We start from the raw sequence: 20,261 nt of genomic DNA, 5'->3' as shown, positions 1-20,261 counted from the left end.
ATGATCTTGGTTTTGCATTGGTCATTTAGACTCTATTAGCCTGCCCCCAACATGGAAATCTTTGGTTTTCTGATGAGCACCATCTGAGGTAGGTTATATTTATTCTCATAGGCATAATCCATTATAAAGAGGCCACCTGCTAGGGCAGTGTCATTGCAGTGGTGAGAAGGTACCCAGTGCTAAAAGGGGAAGGTAAAGCCAACAATTTTAAAGCCTTAATGAGACAGCAAAGTCAAACTTTTTTCTCAAGCCAGACAGAGTTGTGGAGAGTGTGGGAGGGCAGAGAGTTCATGTTCCAGAGTACGGTGTAGGCATTGAGGAAGCATCTTTGAGGAAAGTCATGTCTTATTCCTTCCCATGGAGAAAGAAAAACAATAACCATAATTTCAGGATATTAGATAAACAGGTGAAGGCATTTGTAGACAAGAAACGGGTTGTGTTATAATCTCCAAGGCATTCTTGGGTAATTCAACATATGAAGTGGTATTGGGTAAAATGAAAAGGTAGTCCTTTCTCCTGATTATAATTTCCCACAAAACAGGATTCTTTTTCATTGCATGATTTTAGTAAACTGTGATGAGAATAGAACAAATTTGTTGAGAGAAAGATGAATGGAGGTAAAAACTTATGGGGAAATTGACTATGTTATTATGTTACAGTCTATTTCATCTGACTGAACTGAATTTAGTGAAATGTCATGAAAAATTATACGATGGGAGTTCTAGGCTTGTAGCTAAATATTTAGCTACTCTGTTTGCTCTGGAAGAATATGGGATTTTGTTTGCTAATTTGTTCCTCCACAGAGCCAGTAGCATTTGTTGTTCCAGGAGTGTTTTTACGGTGGCGTTACTTTGTCATTTCACTGTGTTGGATGATGAGAGAGGAGGTGCCATTGGGCTTACTTCCATTGGAGTAGCTGTACTGATGGACCCAATGTCAAAGCTGCTCCACAGCCTGAGCACTGGCACACGTGGCGCCAGAACTGTGGAACTCCCCAACAACCAGCATCCATCTCATGCCAGTATTGTACCTCTATTTTGGGCAGACATTGTGCAAAGCAGTACAGGAAGGGTCTAGGATATTCTCTTCATCCTTTTGGGAACTTCAGGTGCAAACTGGGAGAAGGAAGCAAGGCTTGGAAAAGCCCAAGCCTTTAGGCCTTGGAAATTGAGATGATTTAGCCAACTCTGACTCTCCTGTTGTGCACACACAACATTCCAGTCTTCCCAGCGAGAGTTTTATGACCTCTGTGTCACCATAGCCATAGGTTGTCTTCTTACACTGCCTGCACTGTTGTCTTCTTAATGAAGCTTGGTATTTAACCGTGAAGAACCTTGTGGAAGGAGGCAACTTTAGTAGTAAGGCAGTCTCTGAAAACTGTTTTCTAAAATATTATAGTAGTTAGCTCCCCAGGGGAGTTTTCCTCAGGATTCTTAATTTGATGGACGGTAAATGACCACCCACTGTCTGTGCTTCATGTTCCAACAGGTCCTTTGTCATCCAGCAAATCCCAAGCAGCAATCTGTTCATGGTGGTGGTGGACAGCAGCTGCCTGTGTGAGTCCGTGACCCCCATCACCATGGCCCCCATTGAAATCAGGTATATCCTTTTGTGTGTAGGTCCAGCTACTGCTGCTGAAGCCAGGGAGGGGGATCTACGGGAAGGAAACCTAGGGGAGAAATATTAGGGGGAAATGACAGCCATTCCACTGTTGGAAAGAGAGGAGTCATGAAGGGAGTGCAGTGCCAAGGTTTGACCTTCAAAATGCAGAGTAAGGGAAAGTGATGACATCTTAGCAATATGCCTTAACTTCAGTCAACATAACGAATCCCTTAAGTGTGAACGATTAAAGGCCCAGAAGATCAGAAGGCGTCCCGAGTCTTGTCATGGCTTCCATCCTGAGGTAAGTCTGAGAGACCTTCCTGTTCTCTTTTTCTACCAGGTTCACCATGAGAATCTCACAATTGACAAAGAACTCTAGTTAAGAAGTTTACTTGTGAAGAAACAATCCTTTCAGGCAAATCAAAGGAAGGCTAAGGGTACTTTACTTTCAGCCCCTCAGTGCCTTCTTATTTAGTCTGTGCTTAAGAGTCTTATTGTATCCGTATACATATTTCAAAGCCTCTTTATTCTCTTCCCTATTACGAACGTACCGTAGTTCTCTCTCTTCACGCTGTTACACGCAACGTGGCTCTGACCATCTTGGTTTACTTATTTCAAATTGCAGTTCAGATTATTTTCCCCTGCTTACTTTTAGACAGCCTTTTATTGATGAGAAATTCATGTAAAGCAGAAATGGCAATACTGATACCAGATTAAGAGTCATGGTTTCTGCGGGGGGATGATAACCACCACACGGAGGCACAACTACAAAGGCCCTCCATTGACACCAGAAGTGACGATCACAAGAAAATCAAACTTAGCACCGAGAAAGGTGAACCTGAAAAAGGAATACCCCCCAAAGTGCCATAGGCAAAAAAAAAAAACCCCTTTCTGGTCTAGCAAAAATAATAGAAATTTAAAAATTAACTCCACCCCATTTTGAGAAATGGAAAGCTAGCCTAGACCAATTATTATTATAGGGATACTGGGAAAATCTCTATTTTTAAAAATGCCACCAAAGCCAATGGACTGGCTTTAAGTCCACCTTTAAATAGCAAATAATTTTCATCTTTCCTAAACTCTCCAAGTCCTAGCAAATGATGTTAAAGTCAATATAGGACCAATAAGAACTTGGAATTGACTGAGAATGTTTGCTTCTATGTTCAAAGGAGAGTTCACTAGCAACATATTATACAGATATATGCTGGAAAGGTCTTTGGTAAAACTCAGTGATAAAATTCAAATAAAAAAATCTTTATATAAAATTCAAATAAAACTAATAGTCCCCAAACACTAAAGTCACTTCAGTTAAAACCAGGACTGTTTATGTAGACAACCAAAATCACTAAAGTAGAAATCTTCTGGGGTTAATGAGATAATTTTCTCCGGTAAATAGATGTAAGTATTCAAAAATTAGTATTTTTTTTCTCTAAGTTTCTAAACCTAATAAGATGAGGTCAGTACGACAGAATACAAATTCTTAGATATAACCAAGGTTCAATTCAAAGCAGAAAATACACATTAGATTTAAATGGTAAAATAATAGTCTCATAAGAAATGTTAGGAATTGGAGAAATCTTCCTATCCAAGACCAGACAGCTGTGAAGGAAAAACAGAATGTATCTAATTATATAAAAATTACAATTTTTCATGGAAAAAGAGAATTTACAGTTAAAAGCCAACTTATACAACTTAGAAAATCATTTATAAGCCAAATCATTAAAGAAATTTTTAAAATTGAAAAGTCAAACAAGTACATATAAAAGGAAGCCAAGGACATGAAAGCTAAAAGTCACTGGGTGATCAGAACGGACAGGTGATGATGAAATATCCAGCTACAGCCATGAAAGGCAAGAATACCCCTCGCCCTGCACTCACACTCCTGGGCATCTTTACCATAGGCAGGGGCCCAGGCCTGGACCATGGACTGGTAGTGACCTGCACTCAGCACTGTTCATACCAACAGAGAACAGAGAAGATAATGAATGCCCATCGATAATAAAATAGAGCTAGAAAAATGGAGTTAGAAGAGTTGCCATCAACCCGTGGATAAAAAGCATGCTGCAGAAAGGATTACGTAATGTGATTTCATTTTTATAAAACGAAGCCCTCCTTTCCCCACATATAAATAAAGAAGGCCCACAAAACCACTTACAGCTGGTGCTGAAATGATCAGGCCTCTTGGATGTCAACCTTTACTTACATTCTGACAGGAAGACATTAGAAGGGCAACATTCGGCTGTTCTAATTCGATCACAACAGACAGCTCCACCACCAGCCCTTTGCCTCTTGAATGTTCTGTGTAATAATACGCACAGAGTAAGTTTGAACATTTAGGCACTGACAACTGAAATCAGAGATTCTTGTCACAAACTTGATGAAATTTAGACAAGTCCATTTCTTTGTGTTATCTACTTTCCAAAAGACTTGATTCCTACATTGGAGAGTGCGGGAAGAGGTCTGGGGACTCGATGTAGCTCAGAAAATTGAAGGCATCTTGGAATCCATCTCGCTCTAATTGACCCTGCCTTTCCCTATAGGAGAATGCAAGGGAGTGTGGGGGTGCACCGAGCCTGCAGGCCAAGATGGTCCTTGTCGTCTTCCCTCTGCTCTTGATGCTCTTTTCAAGGTGACACTGAGATGTTCTCTTGGCATGCTAAATTATGGATAAACTGTGAACCAAAATATGGTGCGACATAGGAGACATGAAATATAGTCCAACCATCAGCATCTCATGATTTTAAACTGTGCGTGATATAAATTCTTAAAGATCTGTTGACCAAAAAAAAAGTTATCTTTTTACTTTGCCAGTCATGCAAATGTGAGTTTGCTACATGATAATCACCCTTCATCAGAAACGGGACTGCAAGTGGGCAGTGTCCCTTCTGCTTGAAACCCATTGAAACCAATTTAAAACTGTGTACTTTTTAAATAAAGTATATTAAAATCATAATCTTCTGAGTTTTGCTTTCTTGCTGAGAATATAGACAGAACCTCATGGAAAAGTCACCCATTCCAGATACCGAGAAAGGGCGGTTGTTGGCAGAGACTTTGCTCTGAAGCAGATTCTAGACAAATATTTAACAATTGTTTAGGTGCTTCACTCGCAGTTATAAAAATGTTTACAGAAGTAAACCAAACTGTCATCTTCATGGGAAGCGTTTATTACAAAGAGCCCTGAATAATTTTTTTTTGAACTAAACTTCAGTAGAAATCATAATTTGGATGGGAACACGAGCTCCCAAGATACTCGAGTGTTGAACTATGTGGGAAGAGGAATAAAGTCATAAATGCGAGGAATTCATTCTGAAAAGATTTGATGGAGGAAGAGAACAATGACTACAAATGACTCTCAAGCTTCTGCTTGAGCATTTGGCTTCTGGCTTTTTCCCCATAAACAAGGGATGAAATTAGATCTCAAATATTACAAGATGTGAAACTACCCAGACGTGTAAGGCATTCCTAAAACACTGGATCCTGAACCAAAGAAAACAGATTCCACCGGATCGTGGTTACCAAATAAAGTGGAATAATTTCCATGCCTCACTAGAATCGAGAATGCCTTATTTTATGAGACAGACATCTAAAAGTCATGGGGAGAATGCCACTTAAGCTTTAAAAAAAAAAAGCCCACATTATTCTGTTGATATTGTAGAAAAACTGATGTGATTATCCTGCCTTCTCCTGAAATGATGCCAGTATTTATAGGAAAAATAATACTACGTTGCTCTATTTCCTGAAACTCTAATGCCTCCCATATTGTTGACAATGTAACAATACTATAACATGTTGACTGTCAAAATGTCCACAACTATGGGGCTATCTAGTATTACAACCACCGTGGTCATTGATATTATTCACTTCTGTGCACTAAGTGTATGAATAAATTCATAGGTTGCCCTCACAAGTATCAAAATGCATTATATGTACACTAAACAACCATAGTGTATTTTTTATAAACAAGAACATGACATGACCCACCATTCTCCTTTATATTTCTAAAGAACTGGCAACAGTAGATCGAATATATAATAATGCCCGTAGCTGAATACTAATGATACAAATTAGTGTCCAATAAACATTTATAATTTCACTCCCTGTGTATTCACTATTCACTATCTATAAATTCACTCCTTGTTCTCAGCAATGGTGTGGCATCATTTTTAGTGACATGAAGATGGCATAGTTGGGTCACACTCTTGGCTTATGTTATCATCAGGCATCACCTTCATGTGAATGAACCACCCACCTTGTGCCTCAGATTCTCAGTTCCCTCAGTGACTCCAGTCGACTGGCCACTCCATTTATCTATTTGTATATCTGTTTTCTCCGACATAACATGTCCAGAGCAGAAATCTCAATCCTCCTCCACCAACCTCTTTCCTTCTGACTGACTCAGCTTCTCAAACCAAACTCCTTAGAGACTCTCTTATCTGCTTGTTCCTTCTCAGCCCATCACTCAGAGAGTCTCATCTCAACAACAATAGGGTTATATAGTATTATGACCTTGGGAAAGTGACTTTCCTCCTCATGCCTTCCTTTCTTACAACTAGTTACTGAAATTATAGGCTGTGACATTCAGTATATGGCTGACCCTTGAACAACATGGGAGTTAGGGGCACCAACCCCTTTTTAACTCCCCCAAACCTTAACTGCTAATAGCCTACTATTGACTGGGAGCCTTAATGATAACATAAACAGTTGATTGAGACATATTTTGTATGTTATATGTATTATAAACTGCATTCTTATAATAAGCTAAAGAAAAATGTTTTGGGGCACCTGGGTGGCTCAGTCGGTTAAGCATCCGACTTCAGCTCAGGTCATGATCTCGCGGTTTGTGAGTTCGAGCCCCACATCAGGCTCTGTGTGGACAGCTCAGAGCCTGGAGCCTGCTTCAGATTCTGTGTCTCCTCCTCTCTCTGCCCCTTCCATACTCATGCTCTGTCTCTCTGTCTGTTAATAACAAATAAATGTTAAAAAAATTTTTTAAAGAAAAAAAAGAAAAAATATTATTAGAAAATCACAAGGAAGAGAAAATACATTCACAGTTATGTACAGTATTTATTTTAAAAAAATCAGTATATAAGCAGGCCTGCATAGTTCAAACCCATGTTGTTCAGGAGTCTCCTGTAATTGGTAACAGATTTAGAAGGCACCTATTACAAATTATAGTGTAACACGGTAGCAATATTCTTACAAAAAGGTAGAAAGTTTTCATATGTATATTCATGGATATACATATATAATTACATATAAAATATATTTATAGAATAGATAAAATTAATAAAAATATAGTAGAATGCTTACAATATACATTGAGGGTAGAATAGTAAAACACAGCACAGACAAGAACACAGGTTTAGGAACAACGTAGTACTCTAAAGTAATAATGTAGCATTCTTACTTAAATCATAAACAGTACTGCACTACAGAGGATAATACCATTTGTCATGTTATAAGAGACTGTAGTAAAATATTATAATTATAGACAGAAGAGCACAGTTTTTTTTTTTAATTTTTAAAAATTGTTTAATGTTTATTTTTGAGAGAGGGAGAGAGACAGAGTGTGAGCAGGGGAGGAGCAGAGAGAGAGGGAGACACAGAATCCAAAGTAAGCTCCAGGCTGTGAGCTGTCAGCAGGGAGCCCGACGTGGGGCTCAAACCCATGAGCTGTGAGATCATGACCTGAGCCGAAGTCGGGCACCCAACCGACTGAGCCACCCAGGCATCCCAGAAGAGCACAATTTTAGTGATTATCAATATTGGAGGTTGGAATAATCTGACAGACACTTGAGGGGTGTTTGTAGCATTTGCAGTCTGGGAGCTTTGTGAAGACGCTCCCAATTGGTGCACGTGTGCTGGGGAGAGACAAGGGCATGTTTCCAGTAAATGACAGTCACGTGTGTCCAGCTGCAGCAACCGTAATTCCTGCTGGGGGCTTCGCAGCCATCATTTCCCCTAAGCCAGTGATTACGAACCCTGGACAACTTTGTCCCCAGGGGATGTTTGGCAATGTCTGGAGACATTGTGTACTCGTCAAAATTTAAGGCAAGGGAAGGTGCTGCTGGCATCGAGTGGGTAGAGCCAAGGATGCCGTTAAATGTGCTGCAAAGACCAAAAGAGCCTCCGCAACGAAGAATTGCTCAGGTATCTCAGTAGGGCTCAAGCGGAGAAACCCTGCTCTAATCTTTTAGCAGTCACGGGGTTTTGTCTTTACAAATTAATAGACTCCTTCTGGATCCCTGGGTGGCATCAGAATTGTGGATGTTGGCCCCACCAATGTCAGGAATCCCTTACATAGTGTGAGATGCTACACTGTAGACTCAGTTCAGTAGCAAGCCTGCTATGTCACCTCTCACAAAGCTCAGATGCAGGATCCTCCTTGCCATCCAGACCCCAGCGGTCTTCCAGTGAACACCCAGCAACACCTACTCACCCTCCATTCACCTCTCTTTCGTTTACGGCCTGACACTCACGAGAGCTGACACGGTCCTGTTTACTGTCAGATTCCCCTCCCACACCCTGTGAGGGAGGCCTGGCCTGTCCACGGCAGTATTTCCGATGCTTGGAATTACTCCTCAACTTCAGTGACGCCCAGGAAGTAGCTGCACCGTGCATAAATAAACCACTCACATCTGTCAAAGCCTCCTATTTACAAGGTACTATGTGGAGCGCTTGTCATCATCATTTTGTGCACCTGCTGTTGTTCCCGTTTCCTGATGAGGAAACTGAGGCTCAACAAGCAAGTTACTTAAAGGTGCGAGAGCCAGTACGAGGCAGAGCCTTACTCCATGCCCTTTGCCCTTAACCATGGCCATACCACGCACCATATACATAGGTACCAATCCTGTGTACCATAGGTCTCCACAGCGGCAGACCCCAGCCCCCTCAGGTAGTAAGTCAAGATGGCAATGCTTTCTACTTTGGGAGATTATAATTTAGCAGCATTTGGACACATAAAGGCAATTTGCACCGGTGGAGCGAAATTTTTGTTAACTATGATTACAAAGAGCATATGGTAACAGGACACCACGGCTGCCTTTTTTTTCTGCATTCAAAACACAGTAGTCTGTACTCACGTACACATTCGGGTAATGCAGAATGGCTTAACCATGGGTCAGCAAGCTTTCCCTGCAGAGGGCCAGAGTAAATACCTCAGCCTTTGCAGGCTATATCGTCCCTGTGGCAACTCTTCAACTCTTCCACTGTAGCACCTCAGAGCCCGTGTTTCAACAGAACTTTCTTTAAGGACACTGAAACTTGAATTTCCTCTATTTCCACATGCCACAAAATATACTTCTTCTTTTGAGTTTTTCCCAAACATTTGGGAAACGTAAACGCCTCTGTTAGCCTGCAAACTGTGCAATACAGGTGGAAGGCTGGATCTGACAAGTGGGCCATGGTTTGTCAGCCCCCTGACTTACGGTATCGCCGCTGACAGTTTCTGAAGCTATCGCAGTGCGGCGAGTTTGAAATACACCTGCGGCCTGCAGGCATGTGTGTGGAGAAGCGTCAGGGCTATCCATGTAGCTCCATCGGAGCTACTGTGGGGCACATGTGACTGCATGATGTTTACTTTAACGTCATGCAGGCTGGCACTATTTCAAGCCCTGTGAGTAGCTTAGTATAATCTGATGTCTTTATATTCACGTAGCTGCGAATACAAAGAGCGCGGCTCACTGCAGTGTGCTGGCGATCCTGCTACTTGAGTGTAAGGTGAAGGGTATAGGCTGGCATAATGCAGGTCAGCACGGTGTACTGTCATTTCTATTCCCACAATTACATGCAATAAAGTGAAGCATAGAATCACGTAGCTGTGCCGGCAGGTGTCATCTGCAGGACAGGCCCTCCTCTCAGCCTAGGATGCGTTGTGCAGCCCTAAACTCTTACATCGTGCATGATCTGACTGCTGCATCCCATACGGTAGGCTGCCAAGAATCCTGCTGACAAAAAACCTACCACAAAATCCCACTCCCAACAATCCCATTGTAATTACCCTAGCTCCAAATATTTAACGATAAGTGAGTTATGAGACAGAAATATCGAGTGGTATCTTTTTTAGTAAGATATTGTCACCGTGGCATGATATGCCGCTAGTGACCTTAGCATCAAGACGAGTACTAAGTTACAGTCACACTGCCCTTTTATTTATGAATAATTGTACATTGTCCTTGAATGTGCCATTCAGTTATGCTGCCACACAACCTGCAAGCTCTCGCGATAGGCTCAGGGTAGGGATGGGGCAGTTTCAGCATGCTGGCCATGGACGGCGCTGCCTGGTGACCACGGCCCACGCTGTCCCTTACACGATGAGAGAGCAGGTGCGAGCTGTGGAGAGATGCACCCTGAAGACGAAAGGTGTGAAGTTCGGGAATTATACTACTGGGCCACATCACACAGGTTCTAATGGACAAAGCCAGAATTTGAAGGCAGCTCAATGGACCCTAGAGCCTGTGTTCCGTTCATTCTGGCACCAAGTCAACTTTCACCACGTGGCTTTTTTCACACCACGTGCCATCATCGAGACTCGGTACAGAGCAGTTCCAGAGCCACCTTGCGTTATGTCGTCTGTAATGCTGGCACAGCTTTACGCCTGTGTCGTTTTGTTATACTCTCTTAACAGAAAGATTGACACATCACGATTCTACAATACTTTCATCAGTGTCTGTAGTGACAGCACAATTACACTCTTTCTACTTTTTATAACAGTAACACTCACCTCCCTTGTACAGAATCCTTCCTCATTTCTAGGTATGAAAACGACATAGCTACTATGCTAATGCGGCCAATAGTTTTAGTAGCAACAACAAAAGTGCCCTTTGGAGCCCACTGGTCGACACTATCCTATATCCTGTGTCTGGAAATCAACCACTGCCGCTTTGTGTTTACAGTGAAATCATTAACCAGACATCCCTGTGCCTCAAAGCAGGACAGTGGATTGTGACGTCCTGATTTTTCTATCGCTACTGCCTTGCAAAGTGCCTGACTACACTGTGAGCAGTCACTTAGGCTCTCTGCCATCTCTGATATTGAAAGCAATACCTTTGCTGGACCGTTGTATCTGATGGTCCTATAATTTCAGCATCTGTGATGATACTGCTCAACCATGTCCTACTTGCTTACGAGCTGGGAGCGATTCTGTCACTACAGTAACTAGTGTGTGATGGCCGTAATTTTAGCAAAAGATACTAACCCAACTTTTCTAACATTCAAATAGCAAGTATTCACTGACAAGATACAGTGTTCAAATATTTACAAAATTGATACGCCAGAATGCATTTTGGTTTAGTACAGCGATAAAACAGGATTTTGAGTGAAGTATGAGTGTCTCAATAATTGTATGGTTTTATACAAGTAGATGTGCTGTGCTGCCTGTATTTACAATCAGCCATGTTATTGTTCTTTAATAGATATAATGCATGTAGTAGACACAGTGCAAGAAGATATAGTGCATATACGCACAGTGCAATAATACACGAATAGTGCGCTGTGATGACACCTACACTTTTACATTATTGATCAGGGATGTCATAGTGTTCTACTATCATGTACGTCTTCTACTGTCAGGGCACATGGTAATCCACACATTTCCTTTCATTCCTGTAAATCCAGAAACAACACTGGTACCATAATATATCGCTACCTTCAAAATGGACAGCAACACATCTATTCGATGGGCTATGTCACAATTGCTTAGCATCAGTTTGTTACTAGACAACGTGTACTAAAATATAACACGCACCGTTTCTTAACTTGTAACAACCAAGTACCAACCTCCCATAATTCAGAACTGCTTCAGTTTTTATTAGTATTATAGTGTCAGTGTTGCTATCCCTACAGTATACCATATTTTACATACTACTCTGACATTACCAAAGGGAATATCATGAATAGTATAGAACACAAGGTCTGTGAAGTCAGACACAGTCAGACATAGGCTCGAGTGACAGCTTCACTCCTTACTTCTCATGTGATTTTGCTCAAGGAACCTGATAGCTTTAGCCCTGTTTTCTCATCTGTGTGGGGGGAGCTAATGTCAGGACCTATGTCACAGTGTTCTTCTGTTCTTCCAATGAGACCATCCATCTAAAGGAGGAATCCTTCTGATTGCATAGGATGTGGTGATTTCGATAGTTATAAGCTGATAGTGTGTTAATCATCTTTACTATTAATACCTTATACTCATTCTGGCAATTATCATACTGCTAGGGTACTTCGAGATAATACTACTACCTAATATGCTATCAATTACTTGCACCAGTTTTGTTAAAGCAAATCTGCATATCATCCTATGCTGCATTGACCTTACCTACTTTCTTCTGTTTAATGCTCTTAAGGCTACTTTTAACTCGTTTGCCCACCACTTCAAACTATTCCATCCTAAATTACACCATGCCTCTGTTGGTGGCAGTTACTACTTATCCTGGGCTGTCTGGGATTTGGTTACTTTACGTTGGCTGTTAAGCTGGCAAAAAGAAAAAAAAAGTATACAGCATAACCTACAGATTGTCCTATTTTAATTTTAAAATTTAGTTCTGTACGGTAACACTGATATGGCTCTACTGTGCCGTATTCTATACTAACCTACACTGTGTCCCATATGAGCATGGTGACAGAAATAACAATCTTCCATTGTGCACATTGGTAGACTATAACATTCATCACTTTTAACAGAATAGGTACGATAATTCTATCTCCTACTGCTGGTCATACTAGTCTCAATGTCATTAGTCAGTGTCATACAATGTATACTTTTAATCATAACCACACCACACTGTGCTCTCCTCTATTCGATGGATTATACATCAGTGACAATAATCGTTCCTTGCTCTTCTACCTGTAATTATGATAGCAATGATAGCACAATATCACCATAGCTGACTGCCCTGATCTCAGCTGTGATAATAATAAAGTGGCTGTCCTGTGAGCTACTATATTGCCCAGTTGGTGACACAATCTCCAGTACTGCTAACAATAATGCCATAACATTCTACAGCCTTCTGCCTATAGCTTAAGTATTTCAGAAATAGAAAGTCATTGCCAGCCAATATTGAGTAACAGCACCGTTGTTGTGCTAGCATGCTGTTAACAATCATACTGATTGGGGATAGTTGTTGTTCTTCATATAATTTAGTAACAGTATTTCTTTGTATTGCTAATTTTGTAACAGAACAGTTCTGTGCTTAACTACGCCACTTAATGATGAGATGGCCTTAATATATCTTAAAATATTTTAGTTCTATCAAGTCCCAATATAATTCATTTATGTCAAACAGCAGTCGTAGACATTTCATGGTTGTAAACATTGAAACATCTGATAACCCTGATGAATCTCCAAAATTCCCCATACAGTCCCCCAGGTTAAGGTATTGAAGTTTAGTTGCGTACTCGGAGCAGGATCGTGTTAACGTGATACCAGTCTTTACCAAACTGACCTCTTGGGAATTGTACACTCGGAATATATCTCAGTTCTGATACCACATTCATATCGCCAAAGCCTGTGTACAGATCTGACTTTAGTTTTATGAAGGGAAACAGAATTTGCCAGAGCCTGGAGGCGGTATATGAGTGTGGAAAACAAATAAAGCTCAGGTTTTGACCAAATAGATCAATGGTCAATATTTTAGGACAGTTCTGGATGTGACTTTATTAGATATGAAGTTTATGGAAGTTCATTCTGGACACAGAGAAGAGAAGGGTTCAGAGGGGGCCAAGAATAAAAGGAAAATAAGTAGTTATTAGGTATTGCAGTAACCTAGCAGTGGGCACTGACAGAAGCGGACACATTTATAATGTAGTTATGGTCCAATTGTGGGGGTGAGGGAAAAAATGGAGTCAAGAATGACATCTGAGTTGTTGGATTGGCAGACAGGTTCATGGCGGTGCCATTCACTGAAATAAGGAATATGGAAGAAAGGGCAAATTTGGGAAGTAAAGGATGAAGTGGGTGGAAAGGGATGAGTTCCATAAAGGGTTTACCTGGCTTAAGATCACTGCCAAGTACTCAAATAAAGATGTACAACCAGTAAATAGAAAAATGAGTCCACAAGTTAAGGAGTTGTACCTGAAGATCAGATTTCAAAGGCATCCGTTTATAGTGGGAGCAGCGTGAGCCTGGGGAGACCTATGGCATGAGAAAAGGAGGGTCTAGGACCATGAGGCACTCCAGCATTGAAGAGCTAAGGAAGGATGGGCAAAGGGGATGGGAAGTAGTGACCAGAACAATTGGAAAAAATAAGAGAGGGCCCTGTTACAGAAGCCATGATATGTGTATGCTTCGAAAAGGAAGGGGACATTGAGAAGTGTCACTTGTGGAAGCTCCTGGATGGCTCCGTTGGTTAAGCATCTGACTCTTGATTTCAGCTCGGGTCATGATCTCACAGTTCATGGGATTGAGCCCCTTATCTGACAGAGCCTGTTTGGGATTCTCTCCCTCCCTCTCTCTCTCTCTGCCCATCCCCCACTCACTCTCTCAAAATAAATAAATAAACTTAAAAAAATCAGAACTATAGGGAGTACGATTGGTAATAAAGATTATGGCAGAGGGACTTGAATTGACCTCTCTGAGAATATGACAGTTAAGTGGACAAAAAGTAAGAGTAGACAGGTTCTGATTAACCCAGTAACGCAAATCTAGTTAACATATATTAAAGATTATACTCTTAAAATATTTTCATTCAGTGCCAGAGCATCAGGTACACAGCATAGCCACATGCCTCAGTTCCCTCATTTGGTTGCCCATCCCATGAAGGTAGGGCATTCCTGGGACAGGCACTGAAGGAATCCTCTGGGCTGGTCTGCTTGAGCTGTGATAACAAAATACCATAGATTAAGGGGCTGCCACAACAGAAACTCATATTCTCAGAGTTCTGGAGGCTGGAAATCCCAGATCAAGACCCATTTTCTGGTGAGAGCTCTCTTCCTGGCTTACAGATGGCCACCTTCCCACTTTGTCCTCACATGGTGGAGAAAAAGCAATCTCTGGTGTCTCTTCCTCTTTATAAGGACCCCAGACCTATCAGATGAGAGCCCACCATATGGTCTAATTTAACAATCCTCTCCTTAAAGGCCCTGTCTCCAGTGCAATGGTATGGAGGAGGGTAAGCCTTCAACATATGAATTCTGGGAGGGCACACACATTCAGTCCCTAAGACCTTCTATCTGCAAGAGTGCAAGAGCAATCTTACCCACATCCTATACCAACTTCACAGGTGGAACTCTGACCCACCCTTCCAGCTTTACCATCTCTGCCAGTCATGTGGCAGGTTTACCATCCAGTGAACCCAGCCCTGATTTTGTCTGATGGTGTGGATCCCATCCCAGGACTAGAGAGAAAGTTGCTTGAGGAGAGGGGAGAATCTTGGTTCTGCATTCCTGTTGCTCACACAGTAGCTGAAACAAAGAGAAAGATCCCAAGGTCCCATCAGTCAATCACCTAGCCCCATTCATCCCTTTCCTGCCCTGTCTCCCACACCTGGCATCTCCCTTACCATCTGCCCTACCTCCGTCTGCTTCAAGCCTTTATTACGTAAGGACAGCCTCCTGGCCCTGCTGCCTCAGCACCATCCTCTGGGGCAGGAAGGATGTATAAATTGTTGAAGTTGCTAGTATAAGAATTTGAATCCTGGCTTTGCGGGTCAATTTCTTAACCTGAGATGCATTCTCCTCACCTGTGAACAGGGATAATAAAAGGCCTCCTCACAGGACAATGATAGTGAGTAAGGTGGTCAGGTGTAAAGATGGTGCCTGGCATACAGGAAGCACTCACTACAATCATCCGTTATTCAAAACGGATGGCATAGATCAAAATAAATTTTTCTAACAACCATCTTGGTTTATTCCACTTCTCTATTTTAAAAACCTCAAGGGGCTTGCTTATGTCCACCAAATAAAATTCAAAGGCCTTAGCTTGTAGTCATGATCTGACTCACTTTACACTGCCAGGATTCGTATCAGAACCAGGTCTTGTGTTTCCCATCTGTACCTCCATCGACACAAGTATGAGCAGAGAGGTCCTCGTCTGGACCTCACATTACTCCCTTTCCAAATCTCAAATTAAAAATTCCCAACCACATGGTAGCCATCTTAAGTGAATGCAGACCATTGCCCCATTTCAGTGAAAGCACGCAGCACGAGGTCTGACAAATGCCATGGAACCTCTCCTAATGAATTGCAGTTTGGAACTAGGACTGTTTTTTTGGGTTTTAGAAAGAATGAAATTATTCTGAGATCTGACGATAAACAAGCTGGTGTGGGAAAGGTGAAAGGTGCTGCTATTCTTGAAAGAACAAGGCTTTTGGGAGAAAACTTCTAAACCCGCCAGAATTAAAGTGCAACCTTTGTTTGTAAACTCATAAGATTATGGGTTTAGAATTAATTTCAGTTGGGTCCTTTCCAATTACCAGTAACTTAACACTTGGATTCATTATGCAATCATGACTCAGTAAGTCCTTCAGAACACCACTTTTAAACACGATGGACATTAAAGGACAGACTTTGTAAATATTTGAGATTGCCGGTTTAAAATTAATTTGATTCATTTGCTTGCTGGTTGCTAGCAATATATGAGAGTTGGGGCTTTGTCTGTAATCATATATATCATTCATGAGTCTTTCAAAGAACCCATTTGGAAGAAATAGAAGGCAGAACTTGGTGTATCCATTGCTGAAAGCAGTGATGGTAAGTAATAATAGAGGAAGGGGGCAGGGAAAGACAAAGTAGGATTTGCCCTTGATGTGTCAATTAAGGTTCAAAGTCTAAACACCATAATTCAGTTACAGGTGTACACTTTTGAACTGGTCCTATTGTCATACCCAATTGATTTCTTTTAAATGCTTTATTAAGATATAACTCACATACCATAAATTTACCCATTTAAAATATACGGTTCAATAGTTTTTTGTGTATTCGCAGAGTTGTGCAACTGTCACTATGATCTAATTTTAGAATATTTCCATCAGCCCAAACAGAAACCCCCATACTCATTAGTGGTCACTCCCCCTGCCCCACTTTCTTGCCCCTATCCCTAGGCACTCACTAATCTACTTTATGTCTCTATAGATTCACCTATTCTGAACATATCATGTAAACGGAATCATATAACACATGTCATATCACATGGTCTTTTGTGACTGGCTTATTTCACTTAACATAATGCTTCCAAGGTTCATCCATGTTGTAGCATGTGTCAGTAGTTCTTTCCTTTTTGTTAATAAATAATATTTCATTATATGCATATACCACATTTTGTTTATTCATTCATGAGTTCGTGGACACTTGGGTTGCTTCCGCATTTTGGCTATCACGAACAATACTGCCGTGAGCATTCGTGTGCAGGTTTTTGTGTGGATATATGTTTTCATTTCTCTTAGGTAGATACTTAGGAGTGGAATTGCTGAGTCATGTGGTAACACCATATTTAATATTTTGAGGAACAGCCAAATTTTTCCAAAGTGGCTGTACTATTTCACATTCCCACCAGCATTGTATGAATATTCCATTTTCACCATATCCTTGCCAATACTCGTTATCATCTGTCCTTTTCATTATAGCCATCCTAGTGGATGTGAAGTAATATCTCACTGTGGTTTTGATTTGCATTTCCCTATCTGCCTTCTAAAGGGATTAGTATTGCAGTGCCCAGCTTCCTAGCTGTGATACATGAGAGGGTACATCTGCTTTCCAATTAGGAAGTAGAGAAACTGGATCCGATTCCAAATCTTTTGGACACCATGCCCTGAGCTCTTGGCCCTGCCTCAGAAACTTTCTGAAGAGGTGTCCACAGAAAGACATTCTCAAAGGCAGTGTGGGAAGGAGTTGCAAGTACTTATTTCATAATTGTAATTCCTGAAGAGAATACATCTTCCATCTGGGAAGCCTTTACATTGTTATCCAGACATCTGAAAATCCCTGGGACAGGGAAATTTTAAATGTAGTTTCTGAAAGCTCTTGCGAAGCAAAAATATGTCTCCCTCAGAGTAAGTGTCTTCCTTTGCTGGCTGGACTGTGGCCAGTGAGTCTTAGACCCAGGTTTCTTCCTTTCCCAGACAGCCCCTCACACACGGTGAAGGACCAGAGGAGAGTATGAATACTCAGAAGTGTCCTCTTCCTCTTCAACAAGTAACTCAAGGTACTCGGGCATGGGCAAGTGACTCATGGCTGCCATCTTAATCTGCAGAGGCAGCACATTCCTAACTGTGTGCACAGAAGGTCTTCATTATCCAAAGATAATTAGTGCTGGAAAAATGCTACTTAACATGAATCCATCAAAAATAAGGACTGAATTTTCAAAATAAACTATAAAAAATGTTACGTGGGGCTTTAACTTGAAAGACAAAGCTAGCAATTATGAAAACAAGCTTATTTTATTTACTATTTAACAAAATAGATCAAAACAGAGGGCTAGATGAAAACTCTGCCCTCTCAGAAAATATACAGTATGAGTCGAGTGGTTTCTATTCCAATTGTTCTGACAAAATTGTATAATAGCAAAAGTCAACTTGGCCTTGAACTTTTGCAACATTGTTATAAAGTCTCTTTCTCTCTTTTTTCAAAATTACTCAAGGATTTCACAAATTTTCCTAAGGGTCTCTCTTAATCTTTGATATTCAAATCATTCTCTTTAAAGCTCCAGTTATAGCCTCAATGTGGTTGATTTTCTCTTTTGGTTTATTCCCCAATCCTCCCTGGTCCATGGCTTTGGATACGGTTAACTGGATTCTTCAACTTTTAAGGAATGCAAGAAATTTTTCGACCTTTGCAAAGCTTGCAATTTCATTTAGCAGTCATTTAGCCTTGAATTTGCTCTGTGTTGTCTTGTTTACACTACAGCATCAACATGAGACAGACCGATAAGACATTGACTGGATGGGTTGGGACAGGTGCTGATGATACATACCCATGCTTCTTTCTACGATATAAAAGCTGTGTGAGGGGACTACTGTAAATGGCATTTCTGTGCTATGCCTTCTCTCTGCAAACTCATCATTTTTGTACCTCTTATGGCACAGATTTTCTTTACTGGCATATGGCTTTCCAAATCCCAGGCACAAAGATTCAGTCTTTCAGGTTACCTTGAAGGCTTTAATATTACCTAGATTTTGCTGAAGGCTAAACTCATTTCCATGGCCAACAAGGCCCAGTTGGGTCTCCTTAGCAGCTGCACCATTATGTGTCTTTACCCTCAGCTCATGCTTTCCCACCTTGCTCACAGCTTTCTAGCCACATCAGTAGTCTTTATTCCTTGCCAAACCCTTTCTGGCCTCTGGACTTCTGTCCTAATCTTGCTTTTTTTTTTTTTTAAGTTTAATAATTTATTTTAAGAGAGAAAGAGAGGAAGAGGGTCAAACAGAGAGGGAGAGAGAGAATCCCAAGCAGCCTCCACACTCAGCGTGGAGCCTGATGTGGGGATCCAACTCAAGAACGGTGAGATCATGACCCGAGTCCAGATCAAGAGTCAGACGCTTAACCGGCTGAGCTACCCAGGTGCCCCTGTCCTGTCCTTTTTGTTCCTTCTATCTTGAATGCCCTTCCCATGGCTCACATCCTTCAGATGTCAATAAAATTATCAGCTTTTTGAAGAGTCCTCTGCTGACCACCCCACCTCAAAAGGAAACTTTCCTTTTATTCACCTTTTGCACACACTCTTGCGTATCTCCTTAACAGTGCTTAGTAAATGACATAGAGATCCCATCTGTTTATTCTCTTATTTCTGTCTCTGAGGCCAGGACATAAGTTTTAGGAGAACAAAGACTTTGCTGGATTCTCCTTTACATAGAAAAGAAAACTTTCTTAGTCTTTGTGAGGTGGAAAGCTGTGGTTTATAAGTTGCAAAGAGGTAAATAAAGAGAGCTTGGGGGCAGAGCACTCAATTTCCCTGATTTGAAGAATTTAATCAAAACTCTTCCTTGGGGCCATCAAAAGAATCTTTGCTTCTTTCTATGATATAAAAGCAACTTAAGACAGTTCAGATTGTGTGGAGGGCTTCAGAGGTGATTTTCCAGGATTGAGGATTAAATACAAATGAAGTTATTTATGGACATTCCTCCTACCTAAGGATTTTTGCCTCATTATCAAATTAATCACCTCATTTTCCCACTGAAGAGGAAGAAGGACACAGGAAGCCAGACAAACTGTTCATTTGGTCATGATTTTTATCAGTTTCTGCTCCAAGGGCTCTAAGGTTTACTTAAAGGGAAATTTTCCCTACTTCTTAAAGGCTAAATAAAATTGAGACTATCATGGGAAAATGCTTCATTGTAACTCATGACCCGTAATTGGATGATCCAGATCAGAGTCTGTTTGGTGCCAAGGGGAGATAGTCCCAAGTCCTTGGAACAAAGGAATGGTAAAACTAACCAAGATACAGAAAGATCAGGACTCCATGTTTTCCATTGTTAAGACCTCAGAAACCTATAAAAGCAGTCGTTTTATGGGAACACTTAGCAAAGTACTGCCAACGTCCATTTTAAAGGCTTGAAATTCTTTGACATATGGCAATCATTATGTGTGCTCAGCTGTCTATCTTGCACAATACTTTCTTCTTCCCTCCCCCAAGGAAAGCATTTCTGAGGCCCTACATTTACCATATTTTACAAGAAGCACTTAGCAGCAAGCAAGGCTCAGAAACAGTCTCAGGAAGACTAGTCCTGGCTAAG

The 20,261-nt window shown here is 41.1% G+C and overlaps 1 protein-coding gene across 7 annotated transcripts in view; it reads left to right on the top strand.

Moving 5' to 3' along the window:
* Window positions 1-4,581, top strand: part of CACNA2D3 (calcium voltage-gated channel auxiliary subunit alpha2delta 3) — a 1,033,852-nt gene extending 1,029,271 nt beyond the window's left edge. For 3 of the 7 annotated variants that reach the window (XM_053220357.1, XM_053220355.1, XM_053220353.1), the window contains 3 exons: window positions 1,489-1,606; window positions 1,826-1,903; window positions 4,143-4,579. In XM_053220357.1, coding sequence (XP_053076332.1) covers window positions 1,489-1,606; window positions 1,826-1,903; window positions 4,143-4,235 — 289 coding nt within the window. In that variant the 3' untranslated portion in view covers window positions 4,236-4,579. Of the gene's footprint in view, window positions 1-1,488; window positions 1,607-1,825; window positions 1,904-4,142 lie in introns of all 7 variants that reach the window. The other 4 variants (XM_053220352.1, XM_053220351.1, XM_053220354.1 and 1 more) reach the window with 3 other exon arrangements.
* The last annotated feature ends 15,680 nt before the right edge of the window (window positions 4,582-20,261 follow it).

Source organism: Acinonyx jubatus, chromosome A2 (genome assembly GCF_027475565.1).
Source record: "Acinonyx jubatus isolate Ajub_Pintada_27869175 chromosome A2, VMU_Ajub_asm_v1.0, whole genome shotgun sequence".
Lineage (NCBI taxonomy): Eukaryota > Metazoa > Chordata > Mammalia > Carnivora > Felidae > Acinonyx > Acinonyx jubatus.
Note: the sequence above shows the minus strand (reverse complement) of the source record. Positions and strands in the feature narration are given on the sequence as shown.